The following is a 20,834-nucleotide window of genomic DNA, read 5'->3' as shown; positions in this document are numbered from 1 at the left end:
GCAATATGTTGTATATGTTTAAAACACGAGTGTGAGGTCGTGGGTATTGTATAATTTAAGAGCAGTGTCTGTGTGCTAAAATAATTTTAGGGGTTGGACCTGAATTAGGAGGGAGAGGCCCTGACGGACTCTTCGGAGTGTAGGCCTTGGGGATCCCATAAGGTTGGAGCATTCTCGCAAAACAAAACACTGTGACCTTGATTGGTCTCCCTATGATTTTACTTAGTGAGAGTGACCTGACATACCTATTGTGTGGTGTGTCTTGTTATGTACTCCTAAGCGCCCAGAGTGGTTTTTTACTTACATGGTACCACATTGCATATAGGCTTGAGTCTTAGCATAATTGTCTCATGCGCTTGCTAATTGTTTATTATGAAATTGATGTGTTATTATGTCTTGATTAGAGTGTGTGATTCTTGTGTAATGTGATTGATGTTTGAAAAGTGTGATTGATGGTTGAAAAGTGAATTTTGAATGACAAAGTGGCGGAATTACGTGAGTTACGTGTAAGTAAGTTTTATTTGGTTTATATGATATGTATATCTAGTTGTCTTGCTTCTCTATTAGTTATGAATGTGATAACTCACTCCCTGTGTGTTGTTTGTGTTTGGATCCTGTCGGGACACAATGCTCTGATAGGATGTGACGTTGGGGCATAAGTTTTTATATTAATTGCATGATGTTAGTCTATTTATTTTACCTCACTAATTTAACAAAATAGTTTTGTAAATTTTGACGCCCTTATTTTGAGCCAAATATGTTTTTAATAAGTTTTAATTGATAATAGTGAAGTAAATGTGAACCTTTTTCCCACGTGAATTTGTTTACCATTTTTTTATATATTTTATTTATTTATATATATGTCGGGATAGAGAGTGTCACACATAATGGAGGGATGTGCAAATTACATGACTGACCAAAGGTTTAAAAGGATTGCAAAAGGCTAATCATAACCTTATCACTTCTTCCACTTGTTCAACTTGTTCCACTTCTTCCACTTGTTCAACTTGTTCCACAAACATGTCACGTCAACAAGGTTAATCATCTCGATCATCCCATATTGATATTTATAAACATGATATAACTAACTTAATCTTCCTTTTTCCTTCAAAAGTTTCCATCCAAATCTCCCATTTACCACAATCCAAACCTTGCAAACTAAGAGATATATTGCAAAACTACTGCTCATACAAAGGTCATGCATGTTCAAAACTATAACACATAACATAACAACACAGAAGAACATTGAGGCAAACCAATTTGCAAAACAAACATCAATCAAAAGAGCAATATAAGAACCAAACAATAACAGGGATAACTGAACCAAACTACAACCGTAATAATAAAAAGTGACAAAAGAGTGGAAATACCTTCACCACAAAGGGACTTCCTGGTAGTGATGCGCAGATTACATGAGTCACCAAACATCTGGAAGGATTGCAGATTAGATAAGTCCTGACAGGTCCCTTAACCTTGAACCGCTTGCCATTTGTATCACGAACCAACTCCGACCAAACTAAAACTAACATAAAATCGAAACATAAGCCTAAGGACATATTCAACCTTAAAAATGAAAACTACAATTGATTAGGGCATACCCTTCTCGAGGTTATTGACGTGGTAAGAGGAACGGGTGAATGTTAGTTGTGGATCTGCCCCAGTAGCTCCCCCAACCTGGGCTTTCTGGGCTTCATTGCAACATATGTCGTCGTTAGTCACGTCAACACACAAAAAGGGAAGAAGAAGTCGTTGCTGCGTCTGGAAATAACAGAGGACCCTTCTTTCGTCCTCTGTTTCAATCATGCTAAATGAACAAAAGCCTCTATTTCAATTGTTTTACCGCGACCTCTGCTAGGGTAAGCTTACACCAAAGGAGGAGGGGGAAGGCGAACCCTATTCCAAAGGGGAGATATCTCTCTTGTTATAATTGGTTGCCCTGAACAGATCTCCACCATTTTATTTTTTAATTTTTAAATCAAACAGACGCGGTTCATTTTTTGTTTTTTTCGAAACTTGCGTTGAGTGCGAAAGGAGTTTCACTTTCGCACCCTAGTCTTCGTCTCAAGTGTAATAAGCGAATACATCAAGGTATCTATGTAATTTACTCTAAATAATATTCAAATAGTTAAATAAATAGTGCAATCTATTAGAGTATAAAATAATTGATTTTTATGGACTTTGAGTCATGAATCAGCCTATTTATTTGTTAAACCCTAGAAGACTAATAGAAGAGTTGTTGTGGAAAGTAAAACCGCAGCCGCAATACTTTATCCGAGAGCCTCACGTAGCCTTCATCAATCAAAAGCAGTAGAGTGCTTTCTTCCTCTTCCTAATTTCTTCACCGTCTCTCCTCCTCTATTTCTTCTTTATCTCACGTTTTTTTGTAGCCTTTCTTTATCTCTTGCTCTCTGTTTTATCTCTCGTCTGGAGTGTAAGGTTATAGATATAGGGCAGCATGAAGGATATGAAATTGGATGCTTTATAGGTTGCTTAATCTTGACTCTTTATGGCTTATGCTGGTTGGTTAGAGATCCACAATTAATCCTTACTTTTTTCCGGTCTTGATACAAGTAAAAGAAAATCTTTAATGATAATTTAAAATATAAGTAAACTTAATTAATTTTATATTATTAAGTTATTCCCAAAATATTATTCTTTTAATTGAGATTGTATTTCCAATAAATACGTGTATGGGGAGAAAGTCATGTAGTTTCTTCCTTGTATTTGAGATTGGACGGGGAGTATCACTCAAGCATAATTTTGATGGCATGTTCTCAGTTGGTCCAGATCGTTTTTGAGAATGTGCATGATAATAAAATATGTGGTTACGTTACATCGATGCTTGGAATGAATTTTGTAACGTGCATCATTGTTCTCTCTCAACATTCATCTAAAGTAAAAACACATCATTAACGTGAATTTTGGAATGGATGTGGTTTTATAATGTTCCAAACACGCAAGTAGCCAATTGCAGTACGATGTTGTAAAAAATGGGTGTATGTGGAGAAAGTCATGTAGAAATGACATTACTCACTACTCATAAATTGACTACATTGGTATGTGAACAAAATGACAATGGTTTGTCTTCTTCATCTAAAGAATTAAATTTCTCCAACTATCTACCTACCTAGAGAATATAAGCTACAATGACCCCAAATAGACCATAAAAGATGGCACATAGAGCTGTGAACAAAAAGTATAGACCAGAAAAACAATCGATGAAATTGCAATTTAAAACCGTGTGACCTTTTTGGTCAAGACAACACCAGAGCTAAAATTACACTAATAAACGATGTCAAATACTGAAGGGGGGACACTTGCAAGTTCAAACTAGCACCAATTGGACTTACAGGTCCAAGTCCAAGTGCTGTAGAAGATGAACTCCTTCCACCAATGCTTGCGTTAGCACTGTTATCAAAATATTCAAATAATCGTATCAGATAATAAAACATAAGAAATACTAGTAAGTCTATTCATAAATTGATGTACATAGAGTCATATCTCACCTTCCCGCGTATATACAGGACCCGTAACCTGCAATGCAGCAAAATTTCCATCATTAATTGCATAACTCTTCTACAATTCCTCAACAGAGGGCATGATAATAATTTCAAGTAAACATTTAACATGAAAGAATGAAATAGAAACTAGCGATATCATGACCCTTTCGTACTCTTGGTAGATAAATTTTTGAAGGAGTCCATCATTATTTTTTACCTCTGTTGATCAAAATATGTGAAAAGTGAAATTTCTTTCTCCTTAAGCAATCTTAAGTAATTGATACCAAATAGGATAGCAGCAAGATTTTAAAAAATGGTCTGTGACTGTGATTTTGGCCACAAAGTCCAGGTTTCTTGAGTGACAGTGACTGTAATTGTGGCCACATCAACCACATTTACCCGTAATTTGAGTAATATCAAGAAACATACAATGAAACTGCAACCACAACCACAATTTAAAACCTTGCTAGCAGAGTATGGGATCCAAGCTTATCAATGTCAGGTTGCAATAAGAAAAGAATTGTAGGAGCACATGGTTATAGCATATATACAAGGTTTTAAATCACAGTCGAAAACTGCAATTGTGGCTGCATTTGTCTACAATTTGTGCAATCTCAAATTGCAATTTAAAACCTTGGTTACATATATTTTGACAGTACAGAGAAATAACTTATAAAGTGTGACAAAAGTAACATACCAGAAGGTTGGAAATAAAACAGAAAATAAGAAGGCACATGGACTTACTGGGATCCTCAGTAGTTTTTGTAGCTGTACCATCAAAGTCACATGTTCCACCAGCATTATGCATTTTTTGAAAATAATCATTATAAGCATAAGAGGCATGACTCTTCACGTTATTGGGGGAATAGCAAGGTCTCCCTGGTTGAATAGCTACACAGTTAGCTTGGCCTTGTCCACAAGCCCAGCTCAAGCCAGCTTGCAATTTATCAGTGTCTGCATCATCTTTAGCCACACAAAATGATCCTAGAGAATTTGCATTACTCATGTTGGCAGCACTAAAACTCAGGGAATAAACACTACTTCCATTAGCATAAAAAACACCCCAATTCCTTTCTGATATAGGACCTTTCCTCTTGTCCTCATTGAATAATTCATATAAGTAGGTATTAATGGCTATCTTTGGTTGGCTAGGGGGACCTGAACCATTGAGTACTCTCATGATTAAATTGTTATTGTAGGTCTCAGCATTCTTTGTACTTGCATCTGGTTCATTTGCTCCACCAAAACTTGGCCAACCAGTTTCCGTGACAACAATAGGTATATTATTGAAATTGAAGGCTTCTATGGCATAATAGGTAGCATCCACCATAGCCTCAAACATGCTGTTGTAATGGAATAGTGTGTTCGGGTCAACAATTTGCTTCACTGGAGAGAGGGGACTGAATAGAGCATATTCAATTGGGAAAATGCCATCTCCTTTAGTGTATCCATAATAAGGGTACGCATTTAACATGTAAGAGGAATTTGTGTTCTTCAAAAACTGAAGGAGTTGGTAGATTGTGGAGTTCCATGAGGAGTTAAAGGTGGCTGTAGAAGGAGGAAAAGGCCTAGAAATTATATCCATGGACAGCGGCGTTGAAACCTTAATGCGAAAGTTAAGGTTTGAAGCAACAAGTGCTGTGTGAAGATGGTTCATGGCAGGAACCAGAACAGGTGCAACATTTGGGACTGAGGTGAGAACCTCACTGCCTACTGATATTGCTGTGATGTTAGTGGATGGCATGTATGCCGCCACATTCTTACTAATCCATGCTGCAGCAACTGATGCAGATTCTCCAATGCCTAATATCTCTTCATCTGTGACACCAACAATCACTTCAATGCCAGTGTTTGAAAGGGCTCGTAGCATGTGCTCATTGGCATTGTACAGACGCACGTGTGTAATTTGATGTGCTTTTAGAATAGCAACCACGTTTGAAGCAGATGGAAGATCAGTAACATCAGTGCCAATGTTTACCCCCACAAATGCACCTAGATTAAAAAAATGTGATGCTTCATCAGCTGAAAAAATATGATACACATTCAAGTATCTTTTCCTTGTATTTGCATCTACTTATCGCTTCTCCTTACCCAGTTGTTCAAACAACAAAGCAGAAAAAAGTAACATGCATACTGTCAAAATTAATGCAAGAAAAGCAAAGGTTTCAACTTAACATCTTTGACTAACAATCAAGTAGGTTTTAAAAAAACCGGTTTCTGCAACCGCATTGTGGCTGCATTTGTCTACAATTTCCTGTAATATCAAGAATTGTGACAAAACCACAACTGCGGCTGCATTTTAAGACCTTCAACTGAATCAGATGGTTTAATAGATGAACAAGAAAACCATAACATAAAAAAGTGAAATTGTGATTTACCTGCTGCATTGCTCACTGTGGCAACAATGAGGAACAAAACACTCACGAGCCACCTTTTAAGCTTCATCCCTTCCATTATTGTTCCCAGGCAAAGCCTTAATTAACTATGAAGGATTCAGCATTAAAAGAAGTCATTTCTATATAACAACTAAAATTGGCAACTAACAAGTATATAGCTTGTACATAGATGAGAACACAAATATTTGTAATGAAAAACTAAAATGTATACGTTTGTAATTGTATATGTATCTTACTATATGATACGGAGGAAATTGATGAGCAATCCACTAATGAACAAACTTTACTAGTTACTAAATTTTTCTACTTAGAAAAAAATCAAAACATGGATGTGGTAATTGAATAGTAAATACCTCATCTAGCTTGTCAAAAAGTGAATGTGATATGGAAGGGAGTGGAAATGGCTGCTTCACTTGATCGCAGTTTGTGAAGTGAGTTGTGAATGTCCTTTTCCTTTCAAAACTTTGTTTGAGAAATTGAGACTTTTTTGTCATGCCATGCCTGCTGCCTTTACCATTGATTTTCCTTCCAACCCCAAAAGTCATTCATTTTCTATTATTTTCTTCTGCAATCATAGTCATAAATCAGTCACAAGTCACAGTGTTCATACCAAAACTAAAAAGGAGCCGAAAGGTCAAATGACGCGTTAGTGCGTTACTATATTATTATTGCCACTGTGTACTCTTGTGCTTCCTACAAGCTAAGCTATATTTTTAAAATGAGATTCTGGTTTCAAATGAAAACATTAAAACGAAATTTTATTATTTTGAGTTTTTATTACTGAAAATATTTTCAAAAATCCAACCAAGCTTATTTTTATTATTTCCAGTGAAAATGAAAATAAAAAAAGGCAAACCAAATACCCCCTTAATTATTACTAAGGAATATTTCTTAAAATTGATAGTTTTTTTTAATATTAGTCAAGAGATTAAAAATATTTAATGTTAAATCAAATTAAAAAATTCAGGCTTTTAACTTAATAAATATTTATTTTTTATTTTTAAATAAAAATATTTAACACACTCACCAGTCAAGCGTTTATTTTCATACTAACAAGCATATCAAAAGAATAATTCCTTATGGAAGAATTTATATATAATTTATTTAGACTTATTTTATGACATAAATACTTGTATCTATTTGGGAGAGTTTATGAAAATAGGTTATAATAAGTCTCTAAGTTATTTTTAACTTATTTCGATAAGCTCTTCAAGATGGGGTTGAAAGAATAACTCATAACTGAATAAAATCAATTTAATCCAATTTCCCATTCAATTATAAAAATGATTTATACATAAGTGTTTATTTAGTAAAACTTTAATTACGTTGCTTATTCAAACGAGTCCTAAATCCACTCTACTTTAACTCAAATTAGTTAGGAACTTGCATCAAAAAAGTTATAGTGAGAACTTAGAAGCCTAGAGTCATGACGTCATTAAAGCAGCTAGCAATTCTAAGAGTAAAAGAATATTAATAAATAAAATTCTTATTATTAGAGTAAATAATGAATGCATTGTTGCAGTCCAAAAAATAAATGCATTGTTTGTATAGTGATGGTAAAAAGAAATTAAACTCTTATTATTGTTACTATTATACAGAAAATTGTCTATACTTTCTATTCAACTTTTTTTAAAATATATTATTTTTACACAAACTTTATATAACATTTTTACAACTGATTTTTCTTTTTTTACCACCTTATTTATCTTTTTTTTATATACAAATAAGTATATATGATATATATTAGAAACGGTTACAAGAGATACCCAAATTACAAAAAGTATTCCCTAAAGTCTGCAAGTGGTTAATAATGTGGTTACCAAAATTAATGTTCCACAAATCAGAACTGGAGGGAAAAATTATGGAGAAGTGAGAATTAAAAACTATCCCAAAATCACGTTGGTGCCACTCTCGTGTTCTTGAAACCAAGAGAAAATTAGGGGCCGTTTCAAGAACCGAGGAGCGCAGCTCCACATATATCGAGCGTGGAAAAATGACCCATCCTTGGTTGTAAAGTGCCTAAAGTTTCCCCCCACTGTTCCCTATCAAGGTATCAAATGTCAAAAAGTGATTTTAATTCTTCTTCCCCTTTTCACAGTGGTTTACTAATAAGCGACAACGCGCAATACCTGCTACTAGATTCGGTGATGCGTCCCTCAAATTTCAAATTTGTAGTATATGACTTATGGTCACTCATGGTTTCGGGACACATAAATGATAAATCCCACTCAAATTGCAAATATGTAATGCTGCTTGCATTTGTATTTTGAACTTGTTTGAGCTCAACTTATGAAGAGTTTGTTTTAATAATGGAGGTCCCATTATTATGAAAGAGAGATTATTAAATGGGTTTTTTCTCAGTTAGTTAAACAATGTGTTGGTTAGGTAGATGAGGAGTTTGACTCTTATAAATCTGTCTATAGTACATACAATAAATTTGTTGATAAAAAGAAATGAAAGATTTTATTTTAATTTATTTCATGTTAGACAGAAGTGCAACACCAAATAACATAAAGTGAGAGGTTCTCACTAGCCAACATCAATATCTCTTGCATCATAGAAACAACATGTGTAACAAATCGCTGCCTCTACATGATAATTCAATAACAAAAGAAATGAAAGATTTTATTTTAATTTATTTTAAAAAAATTAATTTATTTATTTATGAAAATATTTATAAAATTTTCACATTTCAAAAGGTAAAAGCTAAAACCTACAATTTCAACATAAAATGTTCATATATGAATGAACAACCGAACAAAACAAGTGTCTTATGACACTTCAATATATTGTTAGAAATTGAGAGAAAATGGACTAGATTATATGAACATCATACATAACTTTTATGTTAAATTATCGAGAATATAAAAATAACAAGACTGTAGCAGAAGCATACCAATATCCATGGATAATTATAAGAGGAAAAAAATATTGGGTTAAATGATCTTCCAAGTCTCTATGCACAATCCCTCTTGATCTTCTTTATTGATGGGATGTTAGAAAATAAAATATATGACTTGGGAACCATAATCCTTTCTCTAATAGTTAAGCATCTTTTCATGAAGAGTTATGTCTTTTCATCCTTATACTCATTCACAAAGAGTTGTAATTAATTATTAAATATTTCTTATTGCTAATTTGTCCATCACAATAACATAAATAAGACTTATGATATCTACACATTATATATAGTCGACCACACCAAATGAGATGTTATATATCCCAATAAATTTATCCTTATAAGATCATTTTAATAGAGACAATAAAATCTTATAGATAACATATAATACATGATTTAATATTATATGCAGACTCACATATTAAAAATATCTAACAATCTCCCACTCGAATCACATATTTTTTTTATTCATGTATCATAAAATAACTTTATGAGCTCAAAATTGTTATCTTTAGTAAATAACATCTTCAATCAATCTCATTCATCAATTATATCAATATAGGATCAAAGCAACTTCCATTACCTTTATTGTAATTGGTCTATCAATGGTCACATATACAATATAACCAACAACATAGATCAAGCGTGGATGTGCAGCATGAAAATTACATTTAATGTGATAAAAAAATGTCTATTTTCAACTGGTCCTACTTTAATTACTTTAGTGAGATCATTGTTATAGTATAATCTAACAAAGTGAAGCACAATAACTAGAAACTAAATAATGTTATATCTGATAAGATAAATATCATAAAGCATAAGTATCTTACATTAAACAAAACAAAATACAAACTCCCACTATGCTGAAATATCCTCAATCATGACAACACCCATATGAGCAGTGTGCTCATGAAATACCATAGGTGGTAATCCTTTTGTAAATGGATCTATTATCATGGAGTTTGTCCCTATGTGTTCAATGGATATTTTTTCACTTTGCACTCTTTCTTTCACAACTAGGAACTTGATGTCAATGTGTTTTGCCTGATATACATCTCTATTTTTAATGTAATTTACTATTTTAGCTCTGCAAAGGGATTTGAGAAAAAAAGAAGATAAATTAGACTCTTTCATACGAGGGACCAAAGTTAGAGTATAATAGTAGATGTTGGTGTAAATTGGAATAGTTATAAATAGATAAAAATCATTAACATTACATCAAAGAGTAGCTCTGGTAGGTTAAGTTTTCATCATTCTCATCTTCTGAATTTACTTTTACAATATTATTGGGTTCTCTAATCTTGCTGTCTTTAATTAATTAATTTAAATTCTTGTTTAATTTCTTCTTTTATTTAATTTAATTTTCTATCAATTTAAATTACTATTTTTTTACAATCTTTCCAAATCTTTTTCTTAATCAAATATTCATCTACATAAGTACAAACAAAGTCCATGTGAATATGATACTCAGACTTCCATTTTAACTTTACTACTTGGGACGAATTGGTGCACGTGTCAATCCATCAACATTTCCCAATATGCACAAGCCAGTGACAAAAAATTAGTAACCATATTCCATAATTGGATGCCTCAAAATATGCTATAAATTCTGCCTCCATGGAGGAAGTAACCACAAGTGTTTGTTTGACATTTTTCCATGAAATAGCTTCTCCTACCAATAAGAAAATGTAGCCTAAAGTGGATCTTTTACTATCTTTACATCTAGCATAATAGAGTTAGAATATCCACTACTAGAAAATACACTTTCAACATCGGTTATTTAGAACATTCTACATCGGTTCTAAAACCGATGTTGAAAGTGACGATGTTGAATGTATGAATGTTAACATCGGTTTTGGAGAACCGATGTTAACATACATATGACAACATCGGTTCTCCAAATACCCGATGTTAAACACAATGAACGACAGCAAAAAAAGTGTAGGCATGATGAACGTTGACATCGGTTTTCCAGTAAAACCGATGTAAATATGTTAGTTTAACATCGATTTTCTACAAAAACCGATGTTAATATATGCCCTTAACATCGGTTTTGCTAGAAAACCGATGTCAACGTTGATGATGCATACACTTATTTGGTGTAGTTCTTTGTGTATAACATCGTTTAATTATAAATAACCGATGTTAATATTCAAATATTCACATCGGTTATTTATAATTAACCGATGTTAATGTACACTAGTTAACATCGGTTTTCTACAGATAACCGATGTTAAAATACAAACGCTGACATCGGTTATACACAAAAAACCGATGTTAATATACAAATGTTAACATCGATTTTCTATTATAACCGATGTTGGTTATGATATTAACATCGGTTTTTGTTAATAACCGATGTTGTTTTCAAATATTTTTTTTATATACACTTTCTGTTTTTACAGTAAACCCAAAATTGTACCTATCAAATGCAATTTCAGGAGGCCCAATTCACAGCAAATAAACATTTTATTCTGCTTTCAAGCAGTTTTAATGATAATAAACATCAAATAATTAATTTATATATTATAAAGAACTATCAACAAATGAATTCAATGTTCATGTTACATAGAAAATGTAAAAAATGTAAAAAATGTTAAAAAATGTCCCTAAATCCTAGGCCTGATCTCTAATTCGGAGATAAAACTATGCCCACTGGATCCGCAATACTTTTAATCTCTCAGGCTCCAATGGTCTAGGGTCGTTAAAATACTGCATGATTAAATAAATCATATTAAGTTAATAATGTAATACAAATTATAAATAAATCGATTTTCTTTGAAATAAACTTACCGCTTCCCAATTATTTCTAAAAGTTCCTAAAATGATGATGGACATCCAGTGCATGACATAGTAGCCGCACTCAGTAGTTCCTTTTTGTCTATTACACTAAATACATAATGAAATTTGGATATTAATTAAACAACTAGTGTATAGACACATAAAGAAATATATATAAGTAGAAGTTTTATGTAAATGACGTACCTTGACGACAATCCACCTAGCAGGAGCCTTTGATTTAGGCTGTGGAGCATCATCAAGACCCTTGATAGCACTGTTCCATATGAGTAACAATTAAAAACTGGTGTTGTACGTTGAGGTATTACAATGCAAATGTATTGAAAACAACACTAACCTATTAATAATCCCCTTAAGGTAGTTGTCTGGCCTGTTATGCAATGAACAAAACCAGACAACTAAGTGTTCCTTGGGCAGGATGACCACCATCTGCCAGTGTCCGTTGCAGTGGAACCTAAAATGGGTTAGTACATTAGTAAACATTAATTAAATTTTGTTATTTTGTGACTTACCCATTTAGGTAGGCTCCAAGATACACATCGTGTTGTGAACTCTGCATCCAACTCTTTATGTAACTTTTAGATTCAAACTGTGATTGCCCAGACCTCTGAATGGACTGAGGCTCGAGGAATCCATAGATATCAGAATTCCCCGCTCGCATACATGTTTCAGTGAGATGCCTGTTTATGTTAAGTCAAAGTTAAATATTTATGAATTGAAAGCCATAACTTAGGTAAATAAAAGTCTTTTATATAAAGACTTACAGAATCCACAACTGTAACACTGATATGCTGAGACATTGACCACCGTGTGCGATTTCGGAGAGGTCTTCGTGCTTTATGTACAGGGGGAAATCTGGATTAACGACCCCGAACACGGTGGCATCCCATCTAACCTGATAAGGCCTCAAGAAAAGCTCTGGGATGGTCAATGTCATAAGATAAAGCGGATCATTGACCTCCGGATCGGGCTTCGGAGGTGGTTTTGGCGGAGACACAACTACCTGTTCATGAAACAAAGTTAAATAGCCTAATTTGAAAAGAAGAAACATATAGTAAGGATAATAAGTACCTGCTATGATAAAGACTTGACCAGATGTGTCGGCCAAGCAATGAAGGTGTGAAGTGCCTGCCCCACTAAGGAAACCTCATCAGTGGGTACAGGAACTGGAGCATCTGCATCTCTAACCTCCTCCACACTCACCTTTACTTGGCCAGGCAACAAAGGAGTGTTATGAACAACAGTGGATCCCTCATAAACTCTCCCGATGGCAACCAGGCGGGCAGGATCTGCTTCTATGTACAAGCCGCACCTGTCAGAGTCACCGGTCTCAGGATCATTTCCTGAGGGATCAACACAACTCCCCTTTGTGCTCACTCGAGGACCGGAGGGACCAGGACCAACCAGAGGCTCAGGAGGCACTGCAAGTCCCTGAGATTGCATCTGCGACTGAAGGTGGCTGAAGGATGCCATGACCTGCCTCGTCACTTTCTCTGTGATGGACTCCTCTAGCTGGTCCCTGATCTGCTGAGTCAGCTGGTGTAATTCGTCAGGAGGTAGGGAGGAAGCACTGCGGGACGTCCGTGGAGCCGATCTAAAGTATTGCTTGATGGTGACACCGGCTCTAGTACCACGGACACGTCCAGGGTGCTCTAGACGTCCAATAGCAGCGGTCAGAACATCCTGACGTCCATGGGGGATGAACGATCCCTGTGTGGCCTGCTCCTCAAACGAATCCTGCACAGAAAACACACAGTGGTACATGGCATTTTCAAAATATTCAAACATAATTGTAATGGTTAGTTGAACATGACTTACAATCTTCTCAGCGATTTCCTTTGCGGCCTCAGTCGTCATCTCCCCTGTCTTCTTCGTGCGGGCCATCTTCCACTTCACGTGGCGTCTGACCGGGGATGGAGGGTCGATGACGCCATCAACGCTTCCTGACTGTGCAGCTTCCTGCATCTTCTTCTTGGTCTTCTTAGCCAGGAGCTTCTGCTCCAAATAATCATAACCCCCACGAGACAAAACGTGGGGGGCAGTATTCTGCTTCTGGATGGCATGTGCCTTCATGCGCACATCCTGAAAAAATTAAACAATAATGTTTGAAATGGGTAGAATGAAGTATAAAAACATCATGTTTAATATGAAAAACAACTTAAATGGAAAAGGAACATACCTCCCAAGAAGGGTCTCTGCGAGTCTGGCAAAACTGGACCCACTTTTCCTTGCTGATGCCGTATTTGTCACAGACAGTGTCCTCGACACCGTCCTCATCGGCTGCTAGGGCCCATTTCGTCATGAGGTCTGATTTAAACTGCCTCCATCTCTCCCCCACGGTCTGTAGTAACTTCCTTTTCGTCCTACTGTCAGAAGCCTCTGGGATATCAAATTCCGCCTGACAACATGAAACAAAGTTTATTTGTTACAATAATGAAATTTTTTGGCTATTAATTACACACAATCAAATAAGAAAAGAGAAATACCTGAATATCCTCCCAAATCAGGTCCTTCTGAGCAGTAGGGACCTCCTTCCAGTTCTCGTAGGTGATGTCCACCTTATCACGTGCCACAATCCCCAAATATGTTCTTAATTTCTTCTTGTGGGGACCGTCGGCCTTCCCTGTAGCAGGATCAACATGTACCACTGGTCTCTCAACACCAGGTGGTCTAGTGGACAACGATCGTAGGCGTGAGGCTTTGCGTGTCCGCTTCACGGCAGACGTCGAAGCCGATGCGTCCGAAGTAGGAGGAGGAGGAGGAGGAGTAGTGGAGGCTGGTGGAGAACCCATGATCTTTTATACAATAACATACAAAATTGGATTAATGAAAAGAGGATTAGTGATAAGTTTTTTTTGGAAGGCAAAAGTATAAGATTATTAAACAAAACCCCACCACATAAGGAGACAAGACAAATTAACCAAAGGACTCTGAAAGATAGGTAGTTGTGCTTTTTAATTGTGATTTCATCCATGTTTTCTTTGATATTGATTTTCTTAGGACTTCATCCATGTTTTGACAACATTTGATTTTCTTTTTTGCAGAAAAGAAAGAGGGGAACGAGCAACAATTTGAAGGTTGTACATTCAGGAACTAAAGAATTCAAAATAGCTAGTAATAAGAGGGATTTGTTTTTGGGATTTTCTAAGCACCAAGAGCGGCTACGCAAGAAGCTTGCACTTGAGGAGGGAAGGATATTTGCAGCTAATGAACAACTTTCTTAACTATTTGTCCTTCAGATTTTACTGTTTTTTTTTCTTATATGTAAATATAAATAATATAAGGTTATGCCATAGGGACATGGTCATTTTTACCCCTAACAATCTTAGAAGTAAATATAGACCATGTTTTTACGCCATACCCTTATACCATTTATATTTACATATTAGCAAAAAGAAACAGTAAAATCTTAAGGACAAATAGTTAAGAAACTTGTTCATTAGCTGCAAATATCCTTCCCTCCTCTAGTGCAAACTTCTTGCGTAGCCGCTCTTGGTGTTCAGAAAATCCCAAAAACAAATCCCTCTTATTACTAGCTATTTTGAATTCTTTAGTTCCTGAATATACAACCTTCAAATTGTTGCTCGTTCCCCTCTTTGAGAATGAGGAGGATCTTCATAGGACTTCATCCAGCTGATGTTTGTCGGCAGTTTCATCATCCACCACCCTTTTCTTATGTGCCTTCTCACGTTCATTGTTGTTAAACCCATATTTATGCCTTCTTCCCTTCATGTCTTGTTTTATCACAACTTTAGCTGAATCTCCTATCTTCAGCATAGTTGAATCTCCTGTCTTATTGTCCAATGCCACATTTTGATGGCCTGTATCTCTTTTCTTCGTATGTTCTACTGCTTCAGCTTCACAATGCATAGAGCAATCAGAATTTTCCAGTCATCACCAAAGGCTTCTGCATCAGCGTTGACACTCTCCACCCTCTTTGGTTTATGCTTCTGTGTTTTCTTCCATGCTTCCTCCTTATAATTCTCAGATTTATTGGAGGTCCCACTAGAAGGATCAGCACCAATCCATGTATGTTCCTCCTCTACCAGCTCAATATCTTTCGTTTCACCTTTGCTTTTGAAAACTACACTGTAATTTACAAAACAAAAGTTGAAAGGAAAGATATTGACCTGATAGACGAGGAAGAAGCACAGATTGGTGGTGATCGTTCTAGTCAACCTCGAATAAAGCTGAGATTTATAACGAGGAGGCACAGAAGAAAACACAGAAGCATAAACCAAAGAGGGTGGAGAGTGTCAATGCTGATGCAGAAGCCTTTGGTGATCATTGGAAAATTCTGATTGCTTTATGCATTCTGAAGCTGAAGCACTAGAACTTACGAAGAAAAGAGATACAGGCCATCAAAGTGTGTCATTGGACAATGAGACAGGAGATTCAACTATGCTGAAGATGGGAGATTCAGCTAAAGTTGTGATAAAACAAGACATGAAGGGAAGAGAGCATAAATATGGGTTTAACAACAATGAACGTGAGAAGCCAGAGAAGAAAAGGGTGGTGGATGATGAAACTGGCGACAAACATGAGCTGGATGAAGTCCTAAGGAGGCAAATTGAAACAAAAAACCGATGCCTCAATAAGAGAAAAATGTAGTTGTCACTTACTAGGTTTGGTGACCTCTGTCTCTACAGAAAATTACATTTGCCGATGTTAATCAATTCTCCTTCATCATGATCATTTCGATTTACATGAACGTCGTCAGCTTCTTCTTCTTTGACAACGTTACCAGTGATTTGAGCGGTCAAAGGACTAACATAGGTGTCCATGTATGAATCATCATCATCTACATTAACACCAATTGTTTTGCCCTGCAGAACCACGCACCACCTTTCATCACAAGGGTCTTGCACGTAAAATACTTGTCTATCTTGTTCTGCCATGATGAAAGGGTCATTGTGGTAACCAAGTTTCTTTAGATCTACCAGGGTAAATCCTATATCATCGGTGCGCACACCGGTGTTGCTGTCAACCCATTTACATTTGAAAACACATACTGTAAATTTCACATAATTAAGCTCCCAAATTTCATCAATGAACCCAAAGTAAGGGATGGAAGCTACACAGGGATTGGCGTCATTGACACTTGCAAAGTGTTGAGATTCAGCCCTTAGGGTGACCCCGCTGTTCTGCATTGTACTTTTGTGTAAAATGAATACCTGTTTATGTCGTATCCTTGCCAGGTTATAACATTTCTTTTAGGCCCATATGCTAGTTTTCTTAATGTTTCTGAAGCATTCTCATATGCAAAGATTGTATCTTTAAACCAATCACAGAAAGTTTTGTTATGCTTTTTAAACGCCCAATTCTTTGACATTTTCGGATTATTCTGTTTGACGAAAGCTTCATGCTTAACTATGTATGACAAAACTTCATTACTGTTGTTCAAGACATACAAGTGAGCTTGTAACAAATCTTCTACACTTGGAGTGATCACCTGCAGTCCTCTTGAACCCTTACCACCCACTCTGTCATCATGCCGACACTCAGGAAGCCCAACAGCTTTAGCCTTCTCTAAGTATTCTGAACAAAATTCAATGGCTTCTTCTGCAATGTACCTCTCAACAATAGATGCTTCCGGACGATATAGATTCTTTGTATACCCTTTTAAGATCTTCATGTATCGCTCAACCGGGTACATCCACCATAGATAAACAGGACCACAACATTTGATTTCTCTGACCAGATGCACAATCAAGTGAATCATGATGTCAAAGAAAGCAGAGGGAAAATACATCTCCAACTGGCACAGTATAATTGCGGCCTCATTTTCCAACTCATCAAACATTATTGGATCAATCACTTTGCTACATATAGCATTGAAGAAAAAGCACAGGCGAGTTATGGTGAACCTGACTTTGTTTGGCAAGATGTCTCGTATAACCACGGCTAACAATTGTTGCATGAGCACGTGACAATCGTGAGACTTTAACCCTACTAGCTTAAGCTCCTTCAACTGCACAAGGCTTTTAATATTTGAAGAGTATCCTTGTGGAACTTTCACCTGACGAAGACACTGACAAAAACTTATCTTCTCCTTCTTGGACAAAGTATGGCAGGCTGGGGGCAAGTAAATTTTCTTCCCATCAGACCTTGGATGCAACTGTGATCTTATACCCATATCAGCTAGATCTTGACGGGTATTCAAGCCATCCTTCGTCTTTCCTTGAATGTTAAGGAGCGTCCCAATCACACTGTCACAAACATTTTTCTCCACATGCATAACATCAATACAATGTCTAACGTCAAGATCACACCAGTACGGAAGATCAAAGAAAATGAACCTCTTCTTCCATATGCAACTCTGACTTTTATCCTTCTTTTGGGTCTTCCCAAATACAGTGTTCAGGTGTTGAACCCGCTGATATACCTGCTCACCAGTCAACGGTATCGGCGCAATATCATGCTCTTGACTTCCATTAAAAGCTTTTCTCACTCGTCTGTAAGGATGATTGGGTGTTAGAAAGCGGTGATGCCTACTGTAGACTGTTTTTCTCCCATGTTTCAGCTGTATGTAACTTGTATTTTCTTCACAGATGGGGCATGCATGATGACCCTTAACACTGTAACCACTGAGATTTCCATATGCTGGAAAGTCATTAATGGTACAAAAAAGCATTGCACGCATTTCAAACGTCTCCTTGCGAAACGCATCAAACACTACAACCCCCTCGTCCCACAACTTTCTCAGATCTTCAACCAACGGACTTAGATAAACATCAATGTCATTTCCTGGCTGTCTTGGGCCCGATATCATCATACACAACATAATGTATTTTCACTTCATGCACAACCAAGGAGGCAAATTATAAATTACTAGTAGAACTGGCCATGAACTGTGTTGAGTGCTTAAGGTGCCATATGGATTCATTCCATCACTGGCTAGTCCAAGTCTAAGATTTCTTGGCTCATTCCCGAAATCCGGATACAAACCATCAATCTTCTTCCACTGGGAGCAATCAGCCGGATGACGGACCATTCCATCAGAAATCCTTCCATTTGCATGCCATGTAAGGTCTTTTGCGTCGTCCTCATTAGCAAACAGACGCTTAAACCTTGGAATGATTGGAAGATACCACAAAACCTTCGCTGGGGGGCCCTTGTTGCAGTTTTCATCAGAATTGCTTTCCTCTTCATCCTTCACTTTGTACCGTGAAGTCCCACAGACAGGGCATTTGGACATTTCTTGGAATTCATGCCTGTACAGTATGCAATCATTGGGGCAAGCATGAATCTTTTGATACTCCATACCCATGGGACACAATATCTTCTTCACCTTATAGTAACTTTTAGGCAATGTGTTGTCCTCTGGAAGCAGATTGTGCACTACCTCAAGCAGTGAGGTGAAACTTTTGTCACTCCACCCATACCTGGCCTTCACATTAACCAGACTCAACACAGCAGACAACAAGGTTAAGGAATTCTTGCACCCTGCATACAAAGGTTTCTTAGAATCACTCTGCAATCCTTCATACACAGGGGCGTGTGCCTGCTGGAAAGACTCCTGTCCAAGGTCACGAATCATGTCCTCTAACCGATCTCCCATTTCTACATCAAACGATTCAGATTGGGACCCACTCTGCATGTCTGTCACTTCACCATGCCATATCCACGTCGTGTAATTCTTCTTAATCCCATCACACAATAGATGGTCCCGTATGTCATCGAGTAATTGTCGTCTTCCATTCAAACAGTTGATGCAAGGACAATAATATTTTCCTTCTTCATTTGGTCGACCTCTTTCTGAAGCAAATTGCAAGAACTGTTCGATGCCATCCTCATATTCTGGGCTCATGCGACTTGCATTCATCCAACTTCGATCCATCTACGGAATTCCATGCATGAAAATCTCACTTTTTTATTTATAGGTGTGGCCCTATCCCATTTAGGAAAATTGTCTTTTATGTTAGCTTCAATCATCAAGGTTACCATTATTTACAAAAATTTGACTAAATTTCGGCAGCATTTCGCATTGGTCTCCAAGTACACGACATGACATCGGTCAAATGAATTTCCCGATAATCAAGTATGCACTCGAAGAACAACTTGAAATGCAGTGAACCGAAATTTAATCAAATTAATGAAAATAATAATAACCTTCACGAATGAATCTAACATAAAAATACCAGTCTCCCCAAACCGTCCAAACGGACAATTCAAGACTAAATACAATGGCTAATGCAAACTGTCTGCAAGAGTCATTGCATTCAGTCTCAAACGGGAATCTAAGGTTCACTCACCATGAACAACAATTGTTTATATAGCAAATTACACTGATCACATACAAGAACATACAAAAGGTCAAATTCAATTACAGACAAATATAGACATCAGCAGTTGTTTATGTAACTAATTTCAAATGCTAGGTTTGAAGGGTGCTTATGGTTTAATATTGTAGTTGGGTATATGTGTGTATGTGTGTATCATGAGGATCTGTGTGTATCATGAGGGTTAAGACAAGGAGACCCTTTGACTCCATTACTCTTTGACTTAGTGGCTGAAGAACTGACAGGGCTAATGAGGGTCTGTGTGTGTGTGTGTTTCTGTGTGTGTGTGTGTGTCTGTTTCTGTGTGTGTGTGTGTATGGCTGTGTGTGTGTATGTGTGTGTGTCTGTTTCTGTGTGTGTGTGGGTGGGTGTGTGTGTGGGTGTGTGGGTGTGTGTGTGTGTCTGTGTTTTTGTGTGTCTATGTTTCTGTCTGTGTGTGTGTGTTTCTCTGTGTGTGTGTGTGTGTGTTTCTGTGTGTATGTGTTTCTGTGTGTGTGTGTTTTTGTGTGTGGGTGTGTTTGTGTGTGGGTGTGTTTGTGTGTGTGTGTGTGTGGGTGTGTTTCTATGTGTGTGTGTCTGTGTGCGTGTTGAAGAACCTGCCCCAAGACACAACAGACACTTGTGCATACAGGATGCTGCTGCTGCTATACCGAATTTCTGATCAACAGAAACAAATCATTATGAATATGGGGAATAACACCAACGGCGGATGGGAGTGGAAGCTATCTTGGAGGAGGGCTCTTTTTGATAGTGAAATTCAAATGGCAGATAATTTCCTCGGAGAACTATCACAGCAGTAGATTCAGCCAAATACGGAGGATAGGTGCAGCTGGAAGCATGATCAAACTGGATACTACTCAACAAAAAGCGGATATGACTTGATATGGGAAGCACATATGGGAGCTAATCAGAATTTGGACTTTGTGGACATTTGGAAGCTCAAAATACCAAGTAAATC

At 36.8% G+C, this 20,834-nt stretch overlaps 1 protein-coding gene across 1 annotated transcript; it reads right to left on the bottom strand.

Annotated features, from left to right (window-relative positions):
- Nucleotides 1-3,001: 3,001 nt before the first annotated feature.
- Nucleotides 3,002-6,501, bottom strand: LOC114383580 (glucan endo-1,3-beta-glucosidase 4-like). Its single transcript, XM_028343276.1, has 5 exons — nt 6,250-6,501; nt 5,879-5,982; nt 4,245-5,492; nt 3,507-3,534; nt 3,002-3,408 (listed from the first exon to the last, which is right to left on the bottom strand). Exons 2-5 carry the CDS (start codon nt 5,952-5,954, stop codon nt 3,255-3,257), a joined length of 1,506 nt encoding a protein of 501 aa, XP_028199077.1. The 5' UTR covers nt 5,955-5,982; nt 6,250-6,501; the 3' UTR covers nt 3,002-3,254.
- Nucleotides 6,502-20,834: the final 14,333 nt, after the last annotated feature.

This window comes from Glycine soja, chromosome 14, assembly GCF_004193775.1.
Source record: "Glycine soja cultivar W05 chromosome 14, ASM419377v2, whole genome shotgun sequence".
NCBI lineage: Eukaryota > Viridiplantae > Streptophyta > Magnoliopsida > Fabales > Fabaceae > Glycine > Glycine soja.
This window is presented reverse-complemented; position numbering and strand designations above follow the sequence as displayed.